Source organism: Bufo gargarizans, chromosome 2 (genome assembly GCF_014858855.1).
Source record: "Bufo gargarizans isolate SCDJY-AF-19 chromosome 2, ASM1485885v1, whole genome shotgun sequence".
NCBI classification, from domain to species: domain Eukaryota; kingdom Metazoa; phylum Chordata; class Amphibia; order Anura; family Bufonidae; genus Bufo; species Bufo gargarizans.
Window position 1 is genome coordinate 17,178,237 of NC_058081.1, and position 19,005 is coordinate 17,197,241.

At 43.9% G+C, this 19,005-nt stretch overlaps 1 protein-coding gene across 6 annotated transcripts in view; it reads right to left on the reverse strand.

The window, feature by feature from the left end:
- LOC122929221 overlaps nt 1–18,732 on the reverse strand; it is a 171,961-nt gene extending 153,229 nt beyond the window's left edge. For 5 of the 6 annotated variants that reach the window (XM_044282728.1, XM_044282726.1, XM_044282727.1 and 2 more), the window contains exons 1-2: nt 2,601–2,874; nt 2,452–2,479 (exon numbers count right to left, since the gene is read on the reverse strand). In XM_044282728.1, the coding sequence (XP_044138663.1) occupies nt 2,452–2,479; nt 2,601–2,786 (214 nt within the window). In that variant the 5' untranslated portion in view covers nt 2,787–2,874. Of the gene's footprint in view, nt 1–2,451; nt 2,480–2,600; nt 2,875–18,673 lie in introns of those variants that run through there. The other variant, XM_044282724.1, reaches the window with a different exon arrangement.
- Between the last annotated feature and the right edge of the window lie 273 nt (nt 18,733–19,005).

Below are 19,005 nucleotides of genomic sequence, written 5' to 3' on the forward strand. Positions count from 1 at the left end.
CTGTATTGTCTTCCTAGGCCAGTGATGTCACATTCATCGGTCTCATAGGCTAGGAGCAGCTTAGGCCTACTCAAGTGAATGGGGCTGAACTGCAATACCAAGCACAGCCACTATATAGTGTACAGCGCTGTGCTTGGTAAACTGCGAGGATGAGCTCAAGGGAGCGCAGCAGCCACAACAAACAGCTGATCGGCCAGGTGATGGGTGTTGGATCCCTGCCGATCTGATATTGATGACCTATCCTGAGAATGTGTTAATGCAACAAAAAACATATTACAGTAATTCAACAAATTGCTTTAAAGTCACATTCCTGTCACAGTTGATGTCAAAATAATGACTACATTTGTATCTGTATGCATATGCTCCAGAGCTCCCTCTAGTGGTGGCTGTATATATCTGTATGCAGTAAGCTCCAGAGCTCCCTCTAGTGGTGGCTGTATATATCTGTATGCAGTAAGCTCCAGAGCTCCCGCTAGTGGTGGCTGTACATATCTGTATGCAGTAAGCTCCAGAGCTCCCTCTAGTGGTGGCTGTATATATCTGTATGCAGTAAGCTCCAGAGCTCCCGCTAGTGGTGGCTGTACATATCTGTATGCAGTAAGCTCCAGAGCTCCCTCTAGTGGTGGCTGTATATATCTGTATGCAGTAAGCTCCAGAGCTCCCTCTAGTGGTGGCTGTATATATCTGTATGCAGTAAGCTCCAGAGCTCCCGCTAGTGGTGGCTGTACATATCTGTATGCAGTAAGCTCCAGAGCTCCCTCTAGTGGTGGCTGTACATATCTGTATGCAGTAAGCTCCAGAGCTCCCTCTAGTGGTGGCTGTATATATCTGTATGCAGTAAGCTCCAGAGCTCTCTCTAGTGGTGGCTGTATAGATCTGTATGCAGTAAGCTCCAGAGCTCCCGCTAGTGGTGGCTGTATATATCTGTATACAGTAATCTCCTGAGCTCCCTCTAGTGGTGGCTGTATATATCTGTATGCAGTAAGCTCCAGAGCTCCCGCTAGTGGTGGCTGTACATATCTGTATGCAGTAAGCTCCTGAGCTCCCCCTAGTGGTGGCTGTATATATCTGTATGCAGTAAGCTCCAGAGCTCCCTCTAGTGGTGTCTGTATATATCTGTATGCAGTAAGCTCCAGAGCTCCCTCTAGTGGTGGCTGTATATATCTATATGCAGTAATCTTCTGAGCTCCCTCTAGTGGTGGCTGTATATATCTGTATGCAGTAAGCTCCAGAGCTCCCTCTAGTGGTGGCTGTATATATCTGTATGCAGTAAGCTCCAGAGCTCCCTCTAGTGGTGGCTGTATATATCTGTATGCAGTAAGCTCCAGAGCTCCCTCTAGTGGTGGCTGTATATATCTGTATGTAGTAAGCTCCAGAGCTCCCGCTAGTGGTGGCTGTACATATCTGTATGCAGTAAGCTCCAGAGCTCCCTTTAGTGGTGGCTGTATATAGCTACAGGTATATACAGGGTGGGCCATTTATATGGATACACCTTAATAAAATGGGAATAGTTGGTGATATTAACTTCCTGATTGTGGCACATTAGTATATGTGAGGGGGGAAACTTTTCAAGATGGGTGGTGACCATGGCGGCCATTTTGAAGTCGGCCATTTTGAATCCAACTTTTGTTTTTTCAATAGGAAGAGGGTAATGTGACACATCAAACTTATTGGGAATTTCACAAGAAAAACAATGGTGTGCTTACCCTCCTGAGGTCCCTCTAGTAGTGGCTGTATATATCTTTGTGCATATGCTAATGCACTCCCTCGAGTAGTGGCTGTATACATTTATATCCAGTTAGCTCCTGAGCTCCCTCTAGTGGTGACTGTATATATCTGTATGGAATAATCTCCTGAGGTCCCTTTATTGGTGGCTGTATATATCTGTATGCTATAAGCTCCTGAGGTCCCTCTATTGATGGCTGTATATATCTGTATGCTATAAGCTCCTGAGCTCCCTCTAGTGGTGGCTGTATATATCTGTATGCAGTAATCTCCTGAGCTCCCGCTAGTGGTGGCTGTATATATCTGTATGCAGTAAGCTCCTGAGGTCCCTCTAGTGGTGGCTGTATATATCTGTATGCAGTAAGCTCCTGAGGTCCCTCTAGTGGTGGCTGTATATATCTGTATGCAGTAAGCTCCAGAGCTCCCTCTAGTGGTGGCTGTATATATCTGTATGTAGTAAATCACCTGAGCTCCCCCTTGTTGTGGCTCTATATATTTGTATGCTGTAAGCTCCTGGGCTCCCTCTTTTGGTGGCTGTATTATCTGTATACAGTATGCTGCTTAGCTTTCCCTAGTGGTGACTTCTAAACAAGAAACATCATTTTATTATTTAACGCCATATCCATAAATGGAGCTCACAATCCTATATGGAATTATCTGATGTGAAGAGCTGGAGATTCAATTTAAATAGCAGCATTATTAGAATTCCTGATTGTACTTTCTCACCTTTTTTCTGGAGGATAACTTCTTCTACCTATAGATAAAGATAAACAGCGTAATGAGATAGATGAATAAATGACCCCCACACATACACACCCGACCAGTACATGGATGTAAAATAAACTCCACTTTGTCCACCCAATAAGTTGTCTTACCTCTACTAGACGCTCCAGTCCTGGGGGCACCAATGCCGTGGGGTTATAGAGCTGGTTCTGGTGGGGCGGTGCGGGCGTGCTTTGCCATTGTGGTTGGGTTTGGACAGGTTCATACTTCCCAAGATGCCCTGTATATATAATAACATATATAGTTTGTAAGGCTGAAAAAAAAAGACATCCGTCCATTCAATTCAGCCTGTTATCCTGCAAACCTGATCCAGAGGAATGCAAAAAGTGTGAGGTAGATGCCAATTTTCCTCGTTTTAGGGGGGAAAAAAATTCTTTCCCGACTCCAATCAGAATAACTCCCTGGTTCAACGACCCCTCTCTAGTAGCTATAGCCTGTAATATTATTACACTCCAGAAATACATCCAGGCCCCTCTTGAATTCCTTTATTGTACTCACCATCACCACCTCCTCAGGCAGAGAGCTGCATAGTCTCACTGCTCTTACCGTAAAGAATCCTCTTCTATGTTTGTGTACAAACCTTCTTTCCTCCAGACGCAGAGGATGTCTCCTCGTCACAGTCACAGTCCAGGGGATGAATAGATGATGGGATAGATCTCTGTACTGACCCCTGATATATTTATACATAGTTATTAGATCTCCTCTCAGTCGTCTTTTTTCTAAAGTGAATAGCCCTAATTTTGATAATATTTCAGGGTACTGTAGTTGCCCCATTCCAGTTATTACTTTAGTTGCCCTCCTCTGGACCCTCTCCAGCTCTGCTATGTCTGCCTTGTTCACAGGAGCCCAGAACTGTACACAGTACTCCATGTGTGGTCTGACTAGCGACATATAAAGCAGTAGATGCATAAATACCTTTTGTATGTAACATAACATAGTAACATATATAGCGGTACATTCATAAATACCTCAAATACACTTGTACATCATCTGCGGTATACAAGTTAGAGTGCTTGACTCTCAGGAAGCTTGGTTCAAAGTGCAGAGCGAGCCCCAAAGAAAAAACCCAAATACGTGTTACCCCTGCCTATGTCCTGTATCAGACTGACTTGTGGCATCCTGCTCATTGAATTGCGGAAAATTTAAAAGAGGTGTCCACTAGAGACGAGAAAATCTGAAATAAATTAGACTCATTAAGAATTTCACAAAAAGAATTGTCTTCCAAACAAGTTTTAAGTTTAGGCAATTCACGTCAAATTGCGCAAAAATTGAGCCTATTGCCGTTTCACTGTTAAAATTGGTGGGAAAAACGGCAGGAAGAAGATTGAGGATCACACAGTTTATTGTTTTCTTATTTTTAAAGGTCTGTGCATGAGCAGATCGGGAAACCGGATCCGGCATTAATACATTTCAGGTGTTCAGGATTTTTGGTCGGAGAGAAAACTGCAGCATGCTGTGGTATTTTCTCCGGCCAAAAAACATAAGAGGGACTGAACTGATGCATCCTGAATGGAATGCTCTCCATTCAGAATGCATTAGGATAAAACTGATCAGTTTTTTTCTGGTATTGAGCCCCTAGGACGGAACTCAATACCGGAAAAGAAAACCGCTAGTGTGAATGCTGGATAGAGGCAGAAGCCTTAAGCCTCTGAAGCCAAGGAGGAATTTCCCTGGATAAAGTTAGAGACAGACCAGATTACAAAGTTAAGTTTCAGCATACAGCAGAAAAGGAAAGGAAAATATTCCTATTTAATCCTGTCAGCACAGCAGAGCCAGAGAGCGACAGACGTAGCAGAGCAGAGTGTGTTTGCCTGCCAGAATTAATGCCAAAGCCTGCTGGTGACCAAGACAAAGCTGGAAGATGTTTCCTGATGAACGTTCATGCAAGTAAAGCTGTTGCTCAACATTATACCAAGTCTGGACTCCATTTCTTTCTCCATCCCTTCCACCAGCTACCCCTTGATTTGCTTTGAAAGACCGCACCTGGGATTCTAGCATATCCAGGTAGGAGCACAGTGACAAGTGCAACACCGTTTAGGGACATTAGGCTACCCTACACCACTCTGGCATTCCTATCCTGGGTACCATCCATATCACTAAAAGGGGCCCTGTGCCCTTGTTGCTTCAATGCAACTGGCGTCACGACAAACACTTTTCTCATCTTAAAGGGATCCCATGGACGTTGACCCCCCGTGCCCTGCACATGTTTTGTTTTTAATGTTCAGGCAGTGGCATCTCATCAGAGCCGCAAGTCGTGTACTTAGGCCCTTCAAAGATGGCCCTACTGACAAATCTGGTGGCAACTGCAGCATCAACAATGTCATCCCCTGATATTTATCTCAGAGCCGAAGCTCACACTGATGCAACAAAGGATGGGAGCTGCCACATCGTACTGTTCACCCTGTATCTGTTGGGAACCCACACAAAGTCCTTTAGAGGAGCAAGTGGAGGATGAGGAGCTACCAATGGATGAGGAGGAGTCGGTGGTGGAGGAGCGGCAGAAATCTGATGATGATCACACCGGTCATGACACCCAATCATCGCAAAGGGCGAGAAGAGCCAGAAAGAACTAGGTCTTTGGGTGCACTGGCGAATATGGCAAGCTGAATGCTTGCTTTTTTACACACTGGCAGACATATTGTTAGTGTCAAGCAATCTGATTACTCGGTAGCCATGCTTCTAGACCCTCAGAATCAAAGCAAAATCATTTCATCGAGCAGCCGCCTGCAGATCTGACCAGGAGGCACCTTTTCTTCCACCCTACAAGTAGCAGAAGCCAAAATTCACAAAGAAAATGTTTAAAGGGAGAACTACAAGATACAAATAAAAATCCTAAGACACCTTGGAGTGTGATATACCAATTTTCAGGCCAATTTCTGCAGTTTTAATTTGTATAGAATCGATTTGGCAATGAACCATATTTTTTGAAAAATTCTACGGATCAGAAACACTAAATGAACAGTGATGGCCAGTTCTCAGTGTTCGCCGACGAACACATGCGATCTGCCATCTTCACTCCCAAGTCTGGCGATCCAGAGGTAAGTCCTTACCTGTGCCTGCGCCGCAAGCCGCTCTGAAACACATGCGGTCACCGGGAGCAGGCAGTTCCGAGAACAGCCTTCATCAGTATTATTAAGTATTATACAATGACATTATATACAGAGATACTGCCGGGCCTCGTCTGAGGGTTGCGAATAAGTTGCTAAGGGAAGTGCGCCCTTTCAAAAATTTGCTGTGGAGCTTGGTCATTTGTAGTTCCGCCACTGGTATATGACTGGGAGTGCCGTGGATTATAACCTGCCATGTGTGATTTGTGCCAGCAGTTAGTTATTGTCTCCGGTTATCATGTACTTTATACAGACTCCAGACTCTGCATAAAGCCATGTGAATAGCCTCATAGACTTTGACTGGTTCTGAAAACGAGCCCCGACACATATCAATCCCTAGAACAGTGTTTCCCAACCAGCATGCCTCCAGCTGTTGCAAAACTACAACTCCCAGCATGCTGGGAGTTGTAGTTTTGCAACAGCTGGAGGCACGCTGGTTGGGAAACACTGCCCTAGAGAGACACCCACAAGGCAGCAGCACCTGCAATACACACATATTGATCCCTAGAGTCTAAGGATTGATATGCCCCTGTCTTACAGAACATACCTTTATACTATGGTTGCCTGTGTATGGTTAAGTCATAGGGTTGTTCAAGGGAACGTTAGGATCCCAAGGTGCCCAGTGAATTGAATTTTCTCTGCCCAGAACACTAATATATTTTTTGTCTACAGGCCCATTGAAGTGCCAGAGGAATCCCTGCTCCCTATACAGAGTCAGTGCTGTGAGGATGGAATCAGCAAGCACTGTCACTATGCTTGGGGACACCCTTGTGTCTAAGATTTATTCTGTCTCAATTGTTAAATTGTCTCAGCCAAGACTTGAACCCATGAGTTTCTGTATTGAAGGCAAAGACGCTAACCATTGAGCCACACGGTCCATTACTAGTAAAAGGAAGATTTTCTCTGACTAAAAACATTGTACTGGTATCTACAAACATCTCCTTATACAGTATATACCAGTGCATTGCACGGGTGTTTTTTTTTTGTTTGTTTTTAGCAATTGTTTAGCAATAGTTAGTAAATATATTTATTAATTACAATAAACAGAATTGTCCATAATATAAGAACATCTAAAAACATGAAAGCGTCATCAAATGAAAAACGCCACCTGAGGGACCTCACCGACTATAAGATGAACGCCACCTGAGGGACCTCACCGACTATAAGATGAACGCCACCTGAGGGACCTCACCGACTATAAGATGAACGCCACCTGAGGGACCTCACTGACTATAGGATGAATGCCTCCTGACGGACCTCACCGACTATAAGATGAACGCCACCTGAGGGACCTCAGCGACTATAAGATGAACGCCACCTGAAGGACCTCACCGACTATAAGATGAACGCCACCTGAGGGACCTCACCGACTATAAGATGAACGCCACCTGAGGGACCTCACCGACTATAAGATGAACGCCACCTGAGGGACCTCACTGACTATAGGATGAATGCCTCCTGACGGACCTCACCGACTATAAGATGAACGCCACCTGAGGGACCTCAGCGACTATAAGATGAACGCCACCTGAAGGACCTCACCGACTATAAGATGAACGCCACCTGAAGGACCTCACCGACTATAAGATGAACGCCACCTGAGGGACCTCACCGACTATAAGATGAACGCCACCTGAGGGACCTCACCGACTATAAGATGAACGCCACCTGAGGGACCTCACTGACTATAGGATGAATGCCTCCTGACGGACCTCACCGACTATAAACCTGAAAAGACCCAATTCCTGTATAGGTGGAGGGAGGTGGGGAGATGTAATAGTGATCTGTGCAGGCGTTACCTGGTGCATTGGGGTGATCCACTGTAGCGAAGTGGTGATACTATTCTACGGAGTGAGACAAAAACATTAGTGATGGGAAGTTCGGATCTTTCAAATGAACCAATTCATGAATCGGATCTTCGGTTCACTTGCCGAGTCACTGACTGCTGAGCTGACTCGCAAGTGAGCCGAAGACTATGTGGTGCGCATGCGCGGATGCTATCGAACCGATTCACTTGCTGACTCAGTCGGCTCTTGGTAGTTGGTACATTGTCTGACTGAGCTCTGACAGTCTGAGTGATTATACTTATAGTGATAGTGAAAGGATTCAAGGGAAGCGGACGCCGGACAGGAGGACTCGGGAGCTGTCATGTGTGCAGGGCCGTCTTTAAAATTGATTGGACCCTGGGCAAAAATGTACTTGGGCCCCCTGGATCCCGCCTTCCCACACCTTAGCAGGCAATCACACCCTCCACCACAACACACACACAAAAAATCCACACATCTGGTAGAGTACAGTGATTGACTGTAAATACTTCCAGTTCTGAAGACTCCAGCGGCTCAGGACCAGTGCTCTGGGCTCAGGCTGGAAGTGGGCACCGCTCTGCAGGAAGGAGACCAGGGCTCTGCTCACCCTAGCGTTACAGTGCACCCCAGCACCCCACAGTATGCAGTACAGCACCCCACAGTATGCAGTACAGCACCCTATAGTATACAGTATAGCACCCCACACTATACAGTACCCCACAGTATATAGTGGAGCAATATAGCAGCCCACAGTATACAACACCCCACAGTATACAACACCCTACAGTATAAAGTAGTAATGAAAAGAGGTTCTGCGTCGGCGCGAAATCACTTAGTGGAAGCAGTCTTATAGATGTGTTCTTCTTTTATTCAGAAACAACGCGTTTCGGGGATCAAAGGCTCCCCTTCATCAGGTTACACAAACATATAATAGATATTGTGGCAAGAACATATTTATAGATAAAATTCTTTCAAAAAAACCGCCAAAGGATGCACCTGGGTGACGCCCCTTGTGGGAGGAGCTCTCCCCAGGTATCATCCAAACCATGTAGGTGTTCTTAACATAAACATACATAACATTATATAATATTAACATTAGATTGGAGTGACTAGCTGTATATAGTCTTGTGGCTTGGATCGCTTCTTTGTTTAGTTGAAATTCGCTGCCGATTACAAAAAAAACATAAAGGGTAAAGTGTAGTTCCCGGTCATGTGATCGCTAGTACAAGCGTCACATGACTCGGGGATCCGGAAGTGTTTGCTGCTTCAGCGCCGCTCATATCTAGCCGGGCGGAAGCAGCAGTGTTACGATCCCCCTGCCAGCGCATGCTCACAAGGACAATCTGAGCTGGCAGCCGGAATCCATAGCAGGGGGTGTCACATGATCGCATCATGCGGTCATGTGACCTGTCATCTTTCAGCATTGTGAATCAGTATGTTTACGGTGTCCATAGACACAGAGTTAGCGATCCATATTATCTGCATATTCAGTACTCATATAGAGAAGATATATATAAAAAGGAAACCTATATCTTAGGTCACACCATAATTTCTATAATTATAAGGCTAATTTTAACCCATTGTAAGCGCTCTGTATATGTTATATGGTGTACTTAACTAAAAAGAAGTAGTAGCCAGTGATCATAAAAATATCATAAAATTCAAATGACATATTTGATAAATAAGGGGGGGGGGGGGGGGGAGTTTAAATCCATATGTATCTTAAGTGCAGACCGTAATGAATATTCATATATATAAAATATATAAAAAATATATATAAAAAAAAATATATAATAAAAAAAAAAATTGTCATAGAAATTTTAATAAAGAAGTAATAAAAATAAAATAAAAAAATAAATAAAAAAAAAAGGGAGAATTTTATATCAATTTCGTACATTCCATCAAGGGATTGTTGTTTGTATCCTTTCTTTCTAGAGGTTTATTTCAAAGGCCTCATTGAGCCCGTACGGATTGAGGCTATTAAGTTTAAAAATCCAATACATCTCCCGACGTCTGATGTATTGGACGTCTGTTTGGAGATGTATTGGAATGAGTTCAATTGGTGTTATCATGAACCCTACAGTATTACCATCATGGTGTTCTGCCACATGTCTAGAAACACTATGTTTCATGTATCTTTTCCGGATTTTTGAACGATGTGTATTAAAACGTTTGCTTAATTTTTGTATCGTGCGGCCTACATATTGTAGGTGACAGGGGCACTCTAATATATAAATGACAAAGCTTGAGTTACAGGTCAGGTGATTTTGAATTTGGAATACTTCCCCAGTGCTCTTGCTATGGAAAGAAGATCGTTGATTGATGTTATTACAGCAGAGGCATCTTGAGTGACCACATTTGAAACTTCCTTTGGGGGCCTCAGTATCCAAATCATTGTTGGCGGAATATGTTATTGGTCTCATTTTGCTCGGAGCTAGAATGTTTTTCAGAGTTTTAGCTCTTCTATATGTAAATTTAGGATTCTCCGGAATGATTTGGCTAAGTATGGGATCCCTTTTGAGGATATGCCAGTGTTTCCCCAATGTCTCCTTAATGGCGTTATTTTTTTGGTTATAGGTTGTTATGAAATTATAACAGTACAAGTTGGGATCATTTTTATCCTCTCCTTTTTGAGGTGGGGCTAGACTTTCTGATTGAGTCAGCTTATTTGCTTTCTCTCTGGCACCCACAATGATGTTACTAGGGTACTTTTTTTGGTTAAACCGGGATGTCAGAATGTTGCATTGTAAGTCGAAGTCTGAATCCAATGTGCAATTTCTGCGGATCCGTTTAAATTGGCTGAAGGGGACATTTGACTTCCACTTCCTGTAGTGTGTGCTACTGAAGTCAAGATAGCTATTGCTATCCACCTTTTTGAAGAAAGTACGTGTTTTAATTTCGTTATTCAAGATGAAGATCTCTAGATCCAAGAATTCAGTTTTTGTTTTGTCATATGTGCCTGTAAATTTAATTCCCCAATTATTGGCGTTTAAATGAGATAGAAATTCCTCTATTGTAGATAATTCGCCATCCCAGATGAAGATCAAATCATCGATGTATCTTTTAAAGTAAATGATGTTTTTATGCCAGAACTTAGTTTGGTATATGAAATGTTCTTCAAACCTACCCATAAACAGATTCGCAAAACTTGGCGCGAAACGCGTCCCCATCGCGGTGCCCCGTATCTGTTTATAGGTCTGGTCCTGAAAGGAGAATATATTGTGGGTGAGGATAAATTCAATCCCTTTGCTGATAAAATTTTTTTGCTCTAGGGGCATTTCTATGTCATTGTTTAAAAAGGTAGACACACATTCCAATCCTAGGTTGTGGGGTATGTTTGTATATAAAGCTGAGATATCTAGGGTTAGCCAATGGTAGTTTCCTTTCCACTCGATATTTTTTATGGATGTTATCAATGATGCGGAATCTTTGAGATGTGATTTCAGATTTTGAACATATTTCTGTAGATGTACATCAATATAGTGGGAAAGGTTTCTGGTCAGAGAGGACACCCCAGAGATTATCGGTCTACCGGGGGGGTTTATTAGGGTCTTATGTATTTTGGGCAAATGGTAAAAGGTCGCTAGGGTAGCATCTTTTACCAAAATATATTCTTTTTCCTTTTTGTCCAAAATAGTTTCCGCTGATTTTATTAGTTTGTCAAATTCCTCTCTATATTGGTTGGAAGGGTCACTGTGTAGTAGTTTATAATAATTTGTGTCCGAGAGTATATTTAGGGCTTCTTTTAAATAGTCCTCTCTGTTCTGGATCACGATTCCACCCCCTTTGTCTGCACTTTTTATCATAATATTTGTGTTAGATTGTAAGTTTTTAAAAGCTACTCTCTCGTGTGGTCCGAGATTGTGTTCTTCGCGTTTTTTACGTTTTTTATGGCCGGGCGGGAGGGCCCCCTGGTTTATTTGTCTGAAATCGTTTGATACTAAAGAGTAGAAGGTATCTAAAAAATTGCCTTTGTGATGAATGGGGTAAAAGTTAGATGGTGGTCTGAGGCCTGATGGAATAGCTTTCTGGTCGGGCCCTTCCGCAGTTGGAGCGGTTCCTGATAGTCCCTGGGATGTTTTTGTTGCTATGTTTTCCTGCATTTTAAAATGTCTCTTAAAAGGTCAGTTTTTTAATAAATCGATTTAAATCTAAGAACAGATCAAACTCATTTATTTTGCTTGTGGGACAGAATGACAGTCCCTTTGATAGCACTGCGATTTCAGCTTTCTTAAGCGTATATGACGAAAGGTTGAAGATACCCAAGGATTTTTCGGTATTGGTTATTTTCTCTGAGTCATGTTTAGTGTTTATATTTTTCTTTTTACTTTTGTTCTTGCCTGATCTGCAACCTCTTCTGGGTTTTTTCTTTTTGTGGGTTTCCGGCCTAGTGGGTGAAAAAAATGTGTAATATTTACTGTTTTTGGACTTTTCAGTATAGGGTATGCTGCTGTGGGGTGTATGAGAGGTGGTAATGCTAAAAGAGAAGGACCTGCTATGGAGAGGTCTTCTATGGATTGTGGATCAAATTGTGTGGTATTTTGAGGTGGGTCTTTGTTCTGAAGCACCCGACTGTAGGGTTCATGATAACACCAATTGAACTCATTCCAATACATCTCCAAACAGACGTCCAATACATCAGACGTCGGGAGATGTATTGGATTTTTAAACTTAATAGCCTCAATCCGTACGGGCTCAATGAGGCCTTTGAAATAAACCTCTAGAAAGAAAGGATACAAACAACAATCCCTTGATGGAATGTATGAAATTGATATAAAATTCTCCCTTTTTTTTTTTTTTTAATTACTTCTTTATTAAAATTTCTATTACAAATTTTTTTTTTATTATATATATATATTTTTTTTTTTTATACATTTTTATCTCCATATTTATACATTATATATATATATATATATATATATATATTTTTTTTTTTATATTTTTTTTTTATATATATATATATATTTTATTTATTTTTTTTATATTTTTTTATATATTTTTTTATATATATTTTTTAAATATTTTATATATATGAATATTCATTACGGTCTGCACTTAAGATACATATGGATTTAAACTCCCCCCCCCCCTTATTTATCAAATATGTCTTTTGATTTTATATGAGTCATTAGAATTTTATGATATTTTTATGATCACTGGCTACTACTTCTTTTTAGTTAAGTACACCATATAACATATACAGAGCGCTTACAATGGGTTAAAATTAGCCTTATAATTATAGAAATTATGGTGTGACCTAAGATATAGGTTTCCTTTTTATATATATCTTCTCTATATGAGTACTGAATATGCAGATAATATGGATCGCTAACTCTGTGTCTATGGACACCGTAAACATACTGATTCACAATGCCGTGCTGAAAGATGACAGGTCACATGACCGCATGATGCGATCATGTGACACCCCCTGCTATGGATTCCGGCTGCCAGCTCAGATTGTCCTTGTGAGCATGCGCTGGCAGGGGGATCGTAACACTGCTGCTTCCGCCCGGCTAGATATGAGCGGCGCTGAAGCAGCAAACACTTCCGGATTCCCGAGTCATGTGACGCTTGTACTAGCGATCACATGACCGGGAACTACACTTTACCCTTTATGTTTTATTTGTAATCGGCAGCGAATTTCAACTAAACAAAGAAGCGATCCAAGCCACAAGACTATATACAGCTAGTCACTCCAATCTAATGTTAATATTATATTATGTTATGTATGTTTATGTTAAGAACACCTACATGGTTTGGATGATACCTGGGGAGAGCTCCTCCCACAAGGGGCGTCACCCAGGTGCATCCTTTGGCGGTTTTTTTGAAAGAATTTTATCTATAAATATGTTCTTGCCACAATATCTATTATATGTTTGTGTAACCTGATGAAGGGGAGCCTTTGATCCCCGAAACGCGTTGTTTCTGAATAAAAGAAGAACACATCTATAAGACTGCTTCCACTAAGTGATTTCGCGCCGACGCAGAACCTCTTTTCATTACCACGATTTTCTTTTGGGGGACTGGACATCCCATCCAAGAGATTACAAAATCTGCGGCTGCAGTCCTGGTGCAAAAGTCTTTTTTGTATTAAAGCTTACAGTAGAGTTGTGCCTGCCGGAGCACAACTCCATAAGGTGAGTTTGGTTACTTCCCACTTTGATATCCTCATCCGGTGAACATATTACACTATTGTGCGCTCTCTCTCTTTGTCTGTTTCCCTGTTTCCGAGGGGAAATTAGATTCGTCCGTGACCTACATTACAGTATAAAGTAAAGCAGTATAGCACCTCACCGTATACAGCACCCCAAACTATACACGATACAGCACCCCACACTATACAGTACAGCAGTATAGCACTCCACAGTATACAGGCCCCCCCAACACAGTATACAGCACCCCACTATACAGTAGTTTACAGTATATTAGCATAACAGCCCCTGTCACCTTTTTCTGATGTAATCTTCACAAAAAAAGCTCCAAACTTCTACAGCAACATTCCTGGTAGGACCTGTGATGACCTCATAGCCATGTGACCAGTAATATTGCTAGGTTACTGGTCACATGGTGATGATGTCATTAAGGTCCTAGATCACATTCACAGCTCTAACAGTACGATGCCTGGACTCAGTGCCGGCAGGCATGGTATGGCAGCACCCCCTGTGAAGCTGACAGCCTGACACCCGGGGCAGTGGTTAGCAGGGCTCAAGAGGCCGCTGCCTTGGGCCCCCCAGGAGCCCCTTGGTAAAGACGGCCCTGCATGTGTGGTGTGACTGTGCATTGTTGTCTGTTGTGCATGCAATGCATTGTTACCCACAATGACCGCAGAACAACCAAGTGAACGCACAGGGAAAACTGGATGTGCTGAGTTGATAACAGTATTACAGTAACAGTGGCTGATAATAAAATAGTCCCCACAGTCATTACTCAGGAAAATAAGGCTACTTTCACACTTGCGGCAGGACGGATCCGACAGGCTGTTCCCCATGTCGGATCCGTCCTGCCGCTGATTCGCTGTGCCGCCGCTCTGTCCCCATTTACCATAATGGGGACGAGGGCAGCGCTCCGGCGCAATACGGCAGTGCATGGCGAAAGGCCGCCAGACTAAAAGTCCTGCATGTCCGACTTTTTAGTCCGGCAGCCTCTGACCGCGAACTGCCGTGCTGCGCCGCCCCGTCCCATTATAGTCAATGGGGACGGAGCGGCGGTACGGCGAAACGGATACGACAGGGTGAACAGCTTGCCGGATCCGTCCTGCCACAAGTGTGAAAGTACCTTTAGTTATATAGCTACTGAATGAGACAGAAGAAGGGATGTCTTTAACATATATATCTCCTTTAGAAGCCAATTTGATCCTAAAGGGTTAATTCAAACTGTAATCTAAACTGTGTCCTGTCCCTTCTCTTATCTCTCTGCTCCTGTCCCTTAGTCTCATCACTGCTGCAACAAAAGCATCAGCCTCAGTGTAAACTGTTCTAGAGTCTGACTGACGGCTCTTTTGACTCAAGAAGCAGCTGGCAGAAGCAGCTTCCACTATAGGATCAGATTACACTCCTCCCTGTACTGTGTGTGACTCAGACTCAGAGCTGCTAGTGCTTGCATTGCCTCAGCTCTGATTGGTTGGTGGGCGGGGAGGGGAGGGGCTGGCAGAAGCAGCTTCCACTCTAGGATCAGATTACACTCCTCCCTGTACTGTGTGTGACTCAGACTCAGAGCTGCTAGTGCTTGCCTTGCCTCAGCTCTGATTGGTTGGTGGGCGGGGAGGGGCTGGCAGAAGCAGCTTCCACTCTAGGATCAGATTACACTCCTCCCTGTACCGTGTGTGACTCAGACTCAGAGCTGCTAGTGCTTGCCTTGCCTCAGCTCTGATTGGTTGGTGGGCGGGGAGGGGAGGGGCTGGCAGAAGCAGCTTCCACTCTAGGATCAGATTACACTCCTCCCTGTACTGTGTGTGACTCAGACTCAGAGCTGCTAGTGCTTGCATTGCCTCAGCTCTGATTGGTTGGTGGGCGGGGAGGGGAGGGGCTGGCAGAAGCAGCTTCCACTCTAGGATCAGATTACACTCCTCCCTGTACTGTGTGTGACTCAGACTCAGAGCTGCTAGTGCTTGCATTGCCTCAGCTCTGATTGGTTGGTGGGCGGGGAGGGGAGGGGCTGGCAGAAGCAGCTTCCACTTTAGGATCAGATTACACTCCTCCCGAGCCCCTCCCCTCCCTGCTGCCAGCGTCTCACACTATGTCTGCTGTGACGGAGCTGACTCAGACTGAGAAGCTGTTTCACACGGATCAGCTCAGGCTGGTGAATCGACTCCTCCGGTTCAGTGAACCTCTGGTGGTCCCTTTTGCTTGGATCGACCACCAGAGGACACAGGCAGCTCTGTAATAAGTAGCACCAAGCACCACACTACACTACACCCCCCCTGTCACTTATTAACCCCTGATCACCCCCCTGTCATTGATCACCCCCCCTATAATGGACGTCTGAATGGAGCCTTACAGGGGGGTGATCATCCCATATAGACTCCCTGATCACCCCCCTGTAAGGCTCCATTCAGACATCTGTATGTGTTTTACGGATCCACGGATCGGATCCGCAAAACACATACGGACGTCTGAATGGAGCCTTACAGGGGGGTGATCAATGAAAGGGTTCACCCCATATACACTCCCTGATCACCCCCCTGTCATTGATCACCCCCCTGTAAGGCTCCATTTAGACATTTTTTTGGCACAAGTTAGCGGAAATAGTTTTTTTTTTTTTTCTTACAAAGTCTCATATTCCACTAACTTGTGTCAAAAAATCTCACATGAACTCGCCATACCCCTCACGGAATCCAAATGCGTAAATTTTTTTTAGACATTAATATTCCAGACTTCTTCTCACGCTTTAGGGCCCCTAAAATACCAGGGCAGTATAAATACCCCACATGTGAGGCTACTTTCACACTTGCGTTAGGAGCGGATCCGTCTGGTGTCTGCACAGATGGATCCTCTCCTATAATGCAAACGCTTGCATCCGTTCAGAACGGATCCGTTTGCATAACTGTTTATTTCAGATCTGATTTTTCACTTCTGAAAACTCAGATCCGACAGTATATTCTAACACAGAAGCGTTCCCATGGTGATGGGGACGCTTCAAGTTAGAATATACTGAGAACTGTGTACATGACTGCTGCCTGGCAGATGCTGCCAGGCAGCAGGGGGCAGACCCCCCCCCCTCCTGTATTTAACTTATTGGTGGCCAGTGCGGCCCCCCCTCCCTCCCCAGTATTAATTGTAACCAGTGCGGCCCCCCTCCCTCTATATTCATTGGTGGCCGGCCAGTGCGGATTTAATACTGGGGAGGGAGAGAGGGGGAGGCCGCACTGGTCACATTTAATACTGGGGAGGGAGGGAGGGGGAGGCCGCACTGGTCATATTTAATACTGGGGAGGGAGGGGGAGGCCGCACTGGTCATATTTAATACTGGGAATCCACACTGGCCACCGATGAGGGAGGGAGGGGGGCCGCACTGGCTACAATTAATACTGGGGAGGGAGGGGGGGCCGCACTGGCCACCAATAAGTTAATTACAGGAGGAGGGGGGGTCTGCCCCCTGCTGCCTGGCAGCATCTGCCAGGCAGCAGGGGGCAGTCATGTACACAGTTCTCAGTATATTCTAACATGAAGCGTCCCCATCACCATGGGAACGCTTCTGTGTTAGAATATACTGTCGGATCTGAGTTTTACGATGTAACTCAAAACCGATGGTATATTCTAACAGAGGCGTTCCCATGGTGATGGGGACGCTTCAAGTTAAAATATACCATCGGATCGGAGAAAACTCCGATCCGATAGTATATTAATAGGGACTCCTGACTTTACATTGAAAGTCAATGGGGGACGGATCCGTTTGAAATTGCACCATATTGTGTCAACGTCAAACGGATCCGTCCCCATTGACTTGCATTGTAAGTCTGGACGGATCCGTTTGGCTCCGCACAGCCAGGCGGACACCCGAACGCTGCAAGCTGCGTTCGGGTGTCCGCCTGCTGAGCGGAGCGGAGGCCAAACGGTGCCAAACTGATGCATTCTGAGCGGATCCGCATCCACTCAGAATGCATTGGGGCTGTACGGATCCGTTCGGGGCCGCTTGTGAGAGCCTTCAAACGGAACTCACAAGCGGACACCCGAACGCTAGTGTGAAAGTAGCCTGACCCCATTTTGGAAAGAAGACACCCCAAGGTATTTTGTGATGGGCATAGAGAGTTCATGGAAAAAAAAAATAAAGAAAAAAACATTTTCCTATGTTCTATGAACTCACTATGCCTATCAGCAAATACCTTAGGGTGTCTACTTTCCGAAATGGGGTCATTTGTGGGGTGTTTCTACTGTCTGGGCTTTGTAGAACCTCAGGAAACATGACAGGTGCTCAGAAAGTCAGAGCTGCTTCAAAAAGCGGAAATTCACATTTTTGTACCATAGTGTGTAAACGCTATAACTTTTACCCAAACCATTTTTTTTTTTTTTTTTTTTTTTTTTAATTAAAGACATGCAGAACAATAAATTTAAAGAAAATCTAGATATAGATGTTGTTTTTTTAGAAAAATATTACAACTGAAAAATTTAATTTTTTTGCAAAAATTTCGTTTAATTTCGATTAATAACAAAAAAAGTAAAAATGTCAGCAGCAATAAAATACCACCAAATGAAAGCTCTATTAGTGAGAAGAAAAGGAGGTAAAATTCATTTGGGTGGTAAGTTGCATGACCGAGCAATAAACGGTGAAAGTAGTGTAGTGCCGAAGTGTAAAAAGTGGTCGGGTTTAAGCTAGGGGGGGCTGAGGTGGTTAAGGTAGGTAACTCTGCAACCACTTAATTAATCATGGAGGAGGAAGGTTGCCAGGTTCACTGTAGGCCATCTTTTAAGCAGTGCAGTCTGGAATCATCACTGGCCTTATTACAACTAGTTATGGCAAAGGAGAGAGCTACAGCAGATAGGTCAGCCTAGAGAAAACCAAAAAGGAGTGACCGCCGTGCTGAGCTCAGAACTGGGGTCAGAACATTGTAGGAATGATTTCCTAGAAGCCACCTTGTGTGTGTATCTGCAGCTACTAGGAGTTTGACCCTGTGAAGTCCTCAGTCTGGACTATATCCAGGATAGTAACCACCCTTCCCCCTTTATGATAAGGATTAGTTTAGCATTCTCCAGCTACAGTTATGGCTAAGGTAAGTAGCAGGTGACTTGATATGTTGGGGGAGATATAGCTACATACCTGCTGCATGTGGATCCATGTGGAGCTCCTGGATGTGAGTCTGTGTGTGGAGGAGCAGAGAAGCTCTTCTGGCACCACTCCCAGGAGAACAAATTCTCTGTTAGTTTCCTGTCTAACGAGAAAGTGTAACCTGTATGATGAGGACTGGTTTCTACATCACGGAGGAAGGGTCGGCTTAATTAACCCCTTAACAACCAGAGGCCGGAGCAAAACTTTTTTTCTTGTTTTCATCCTTACGTTGGGTGAGGAATTGATTATTTGCAGGATAAGATGTATAATTAATTGTATCATAACGTAATCATTAATTTTATTAACTGTTTATTGGGGGAATT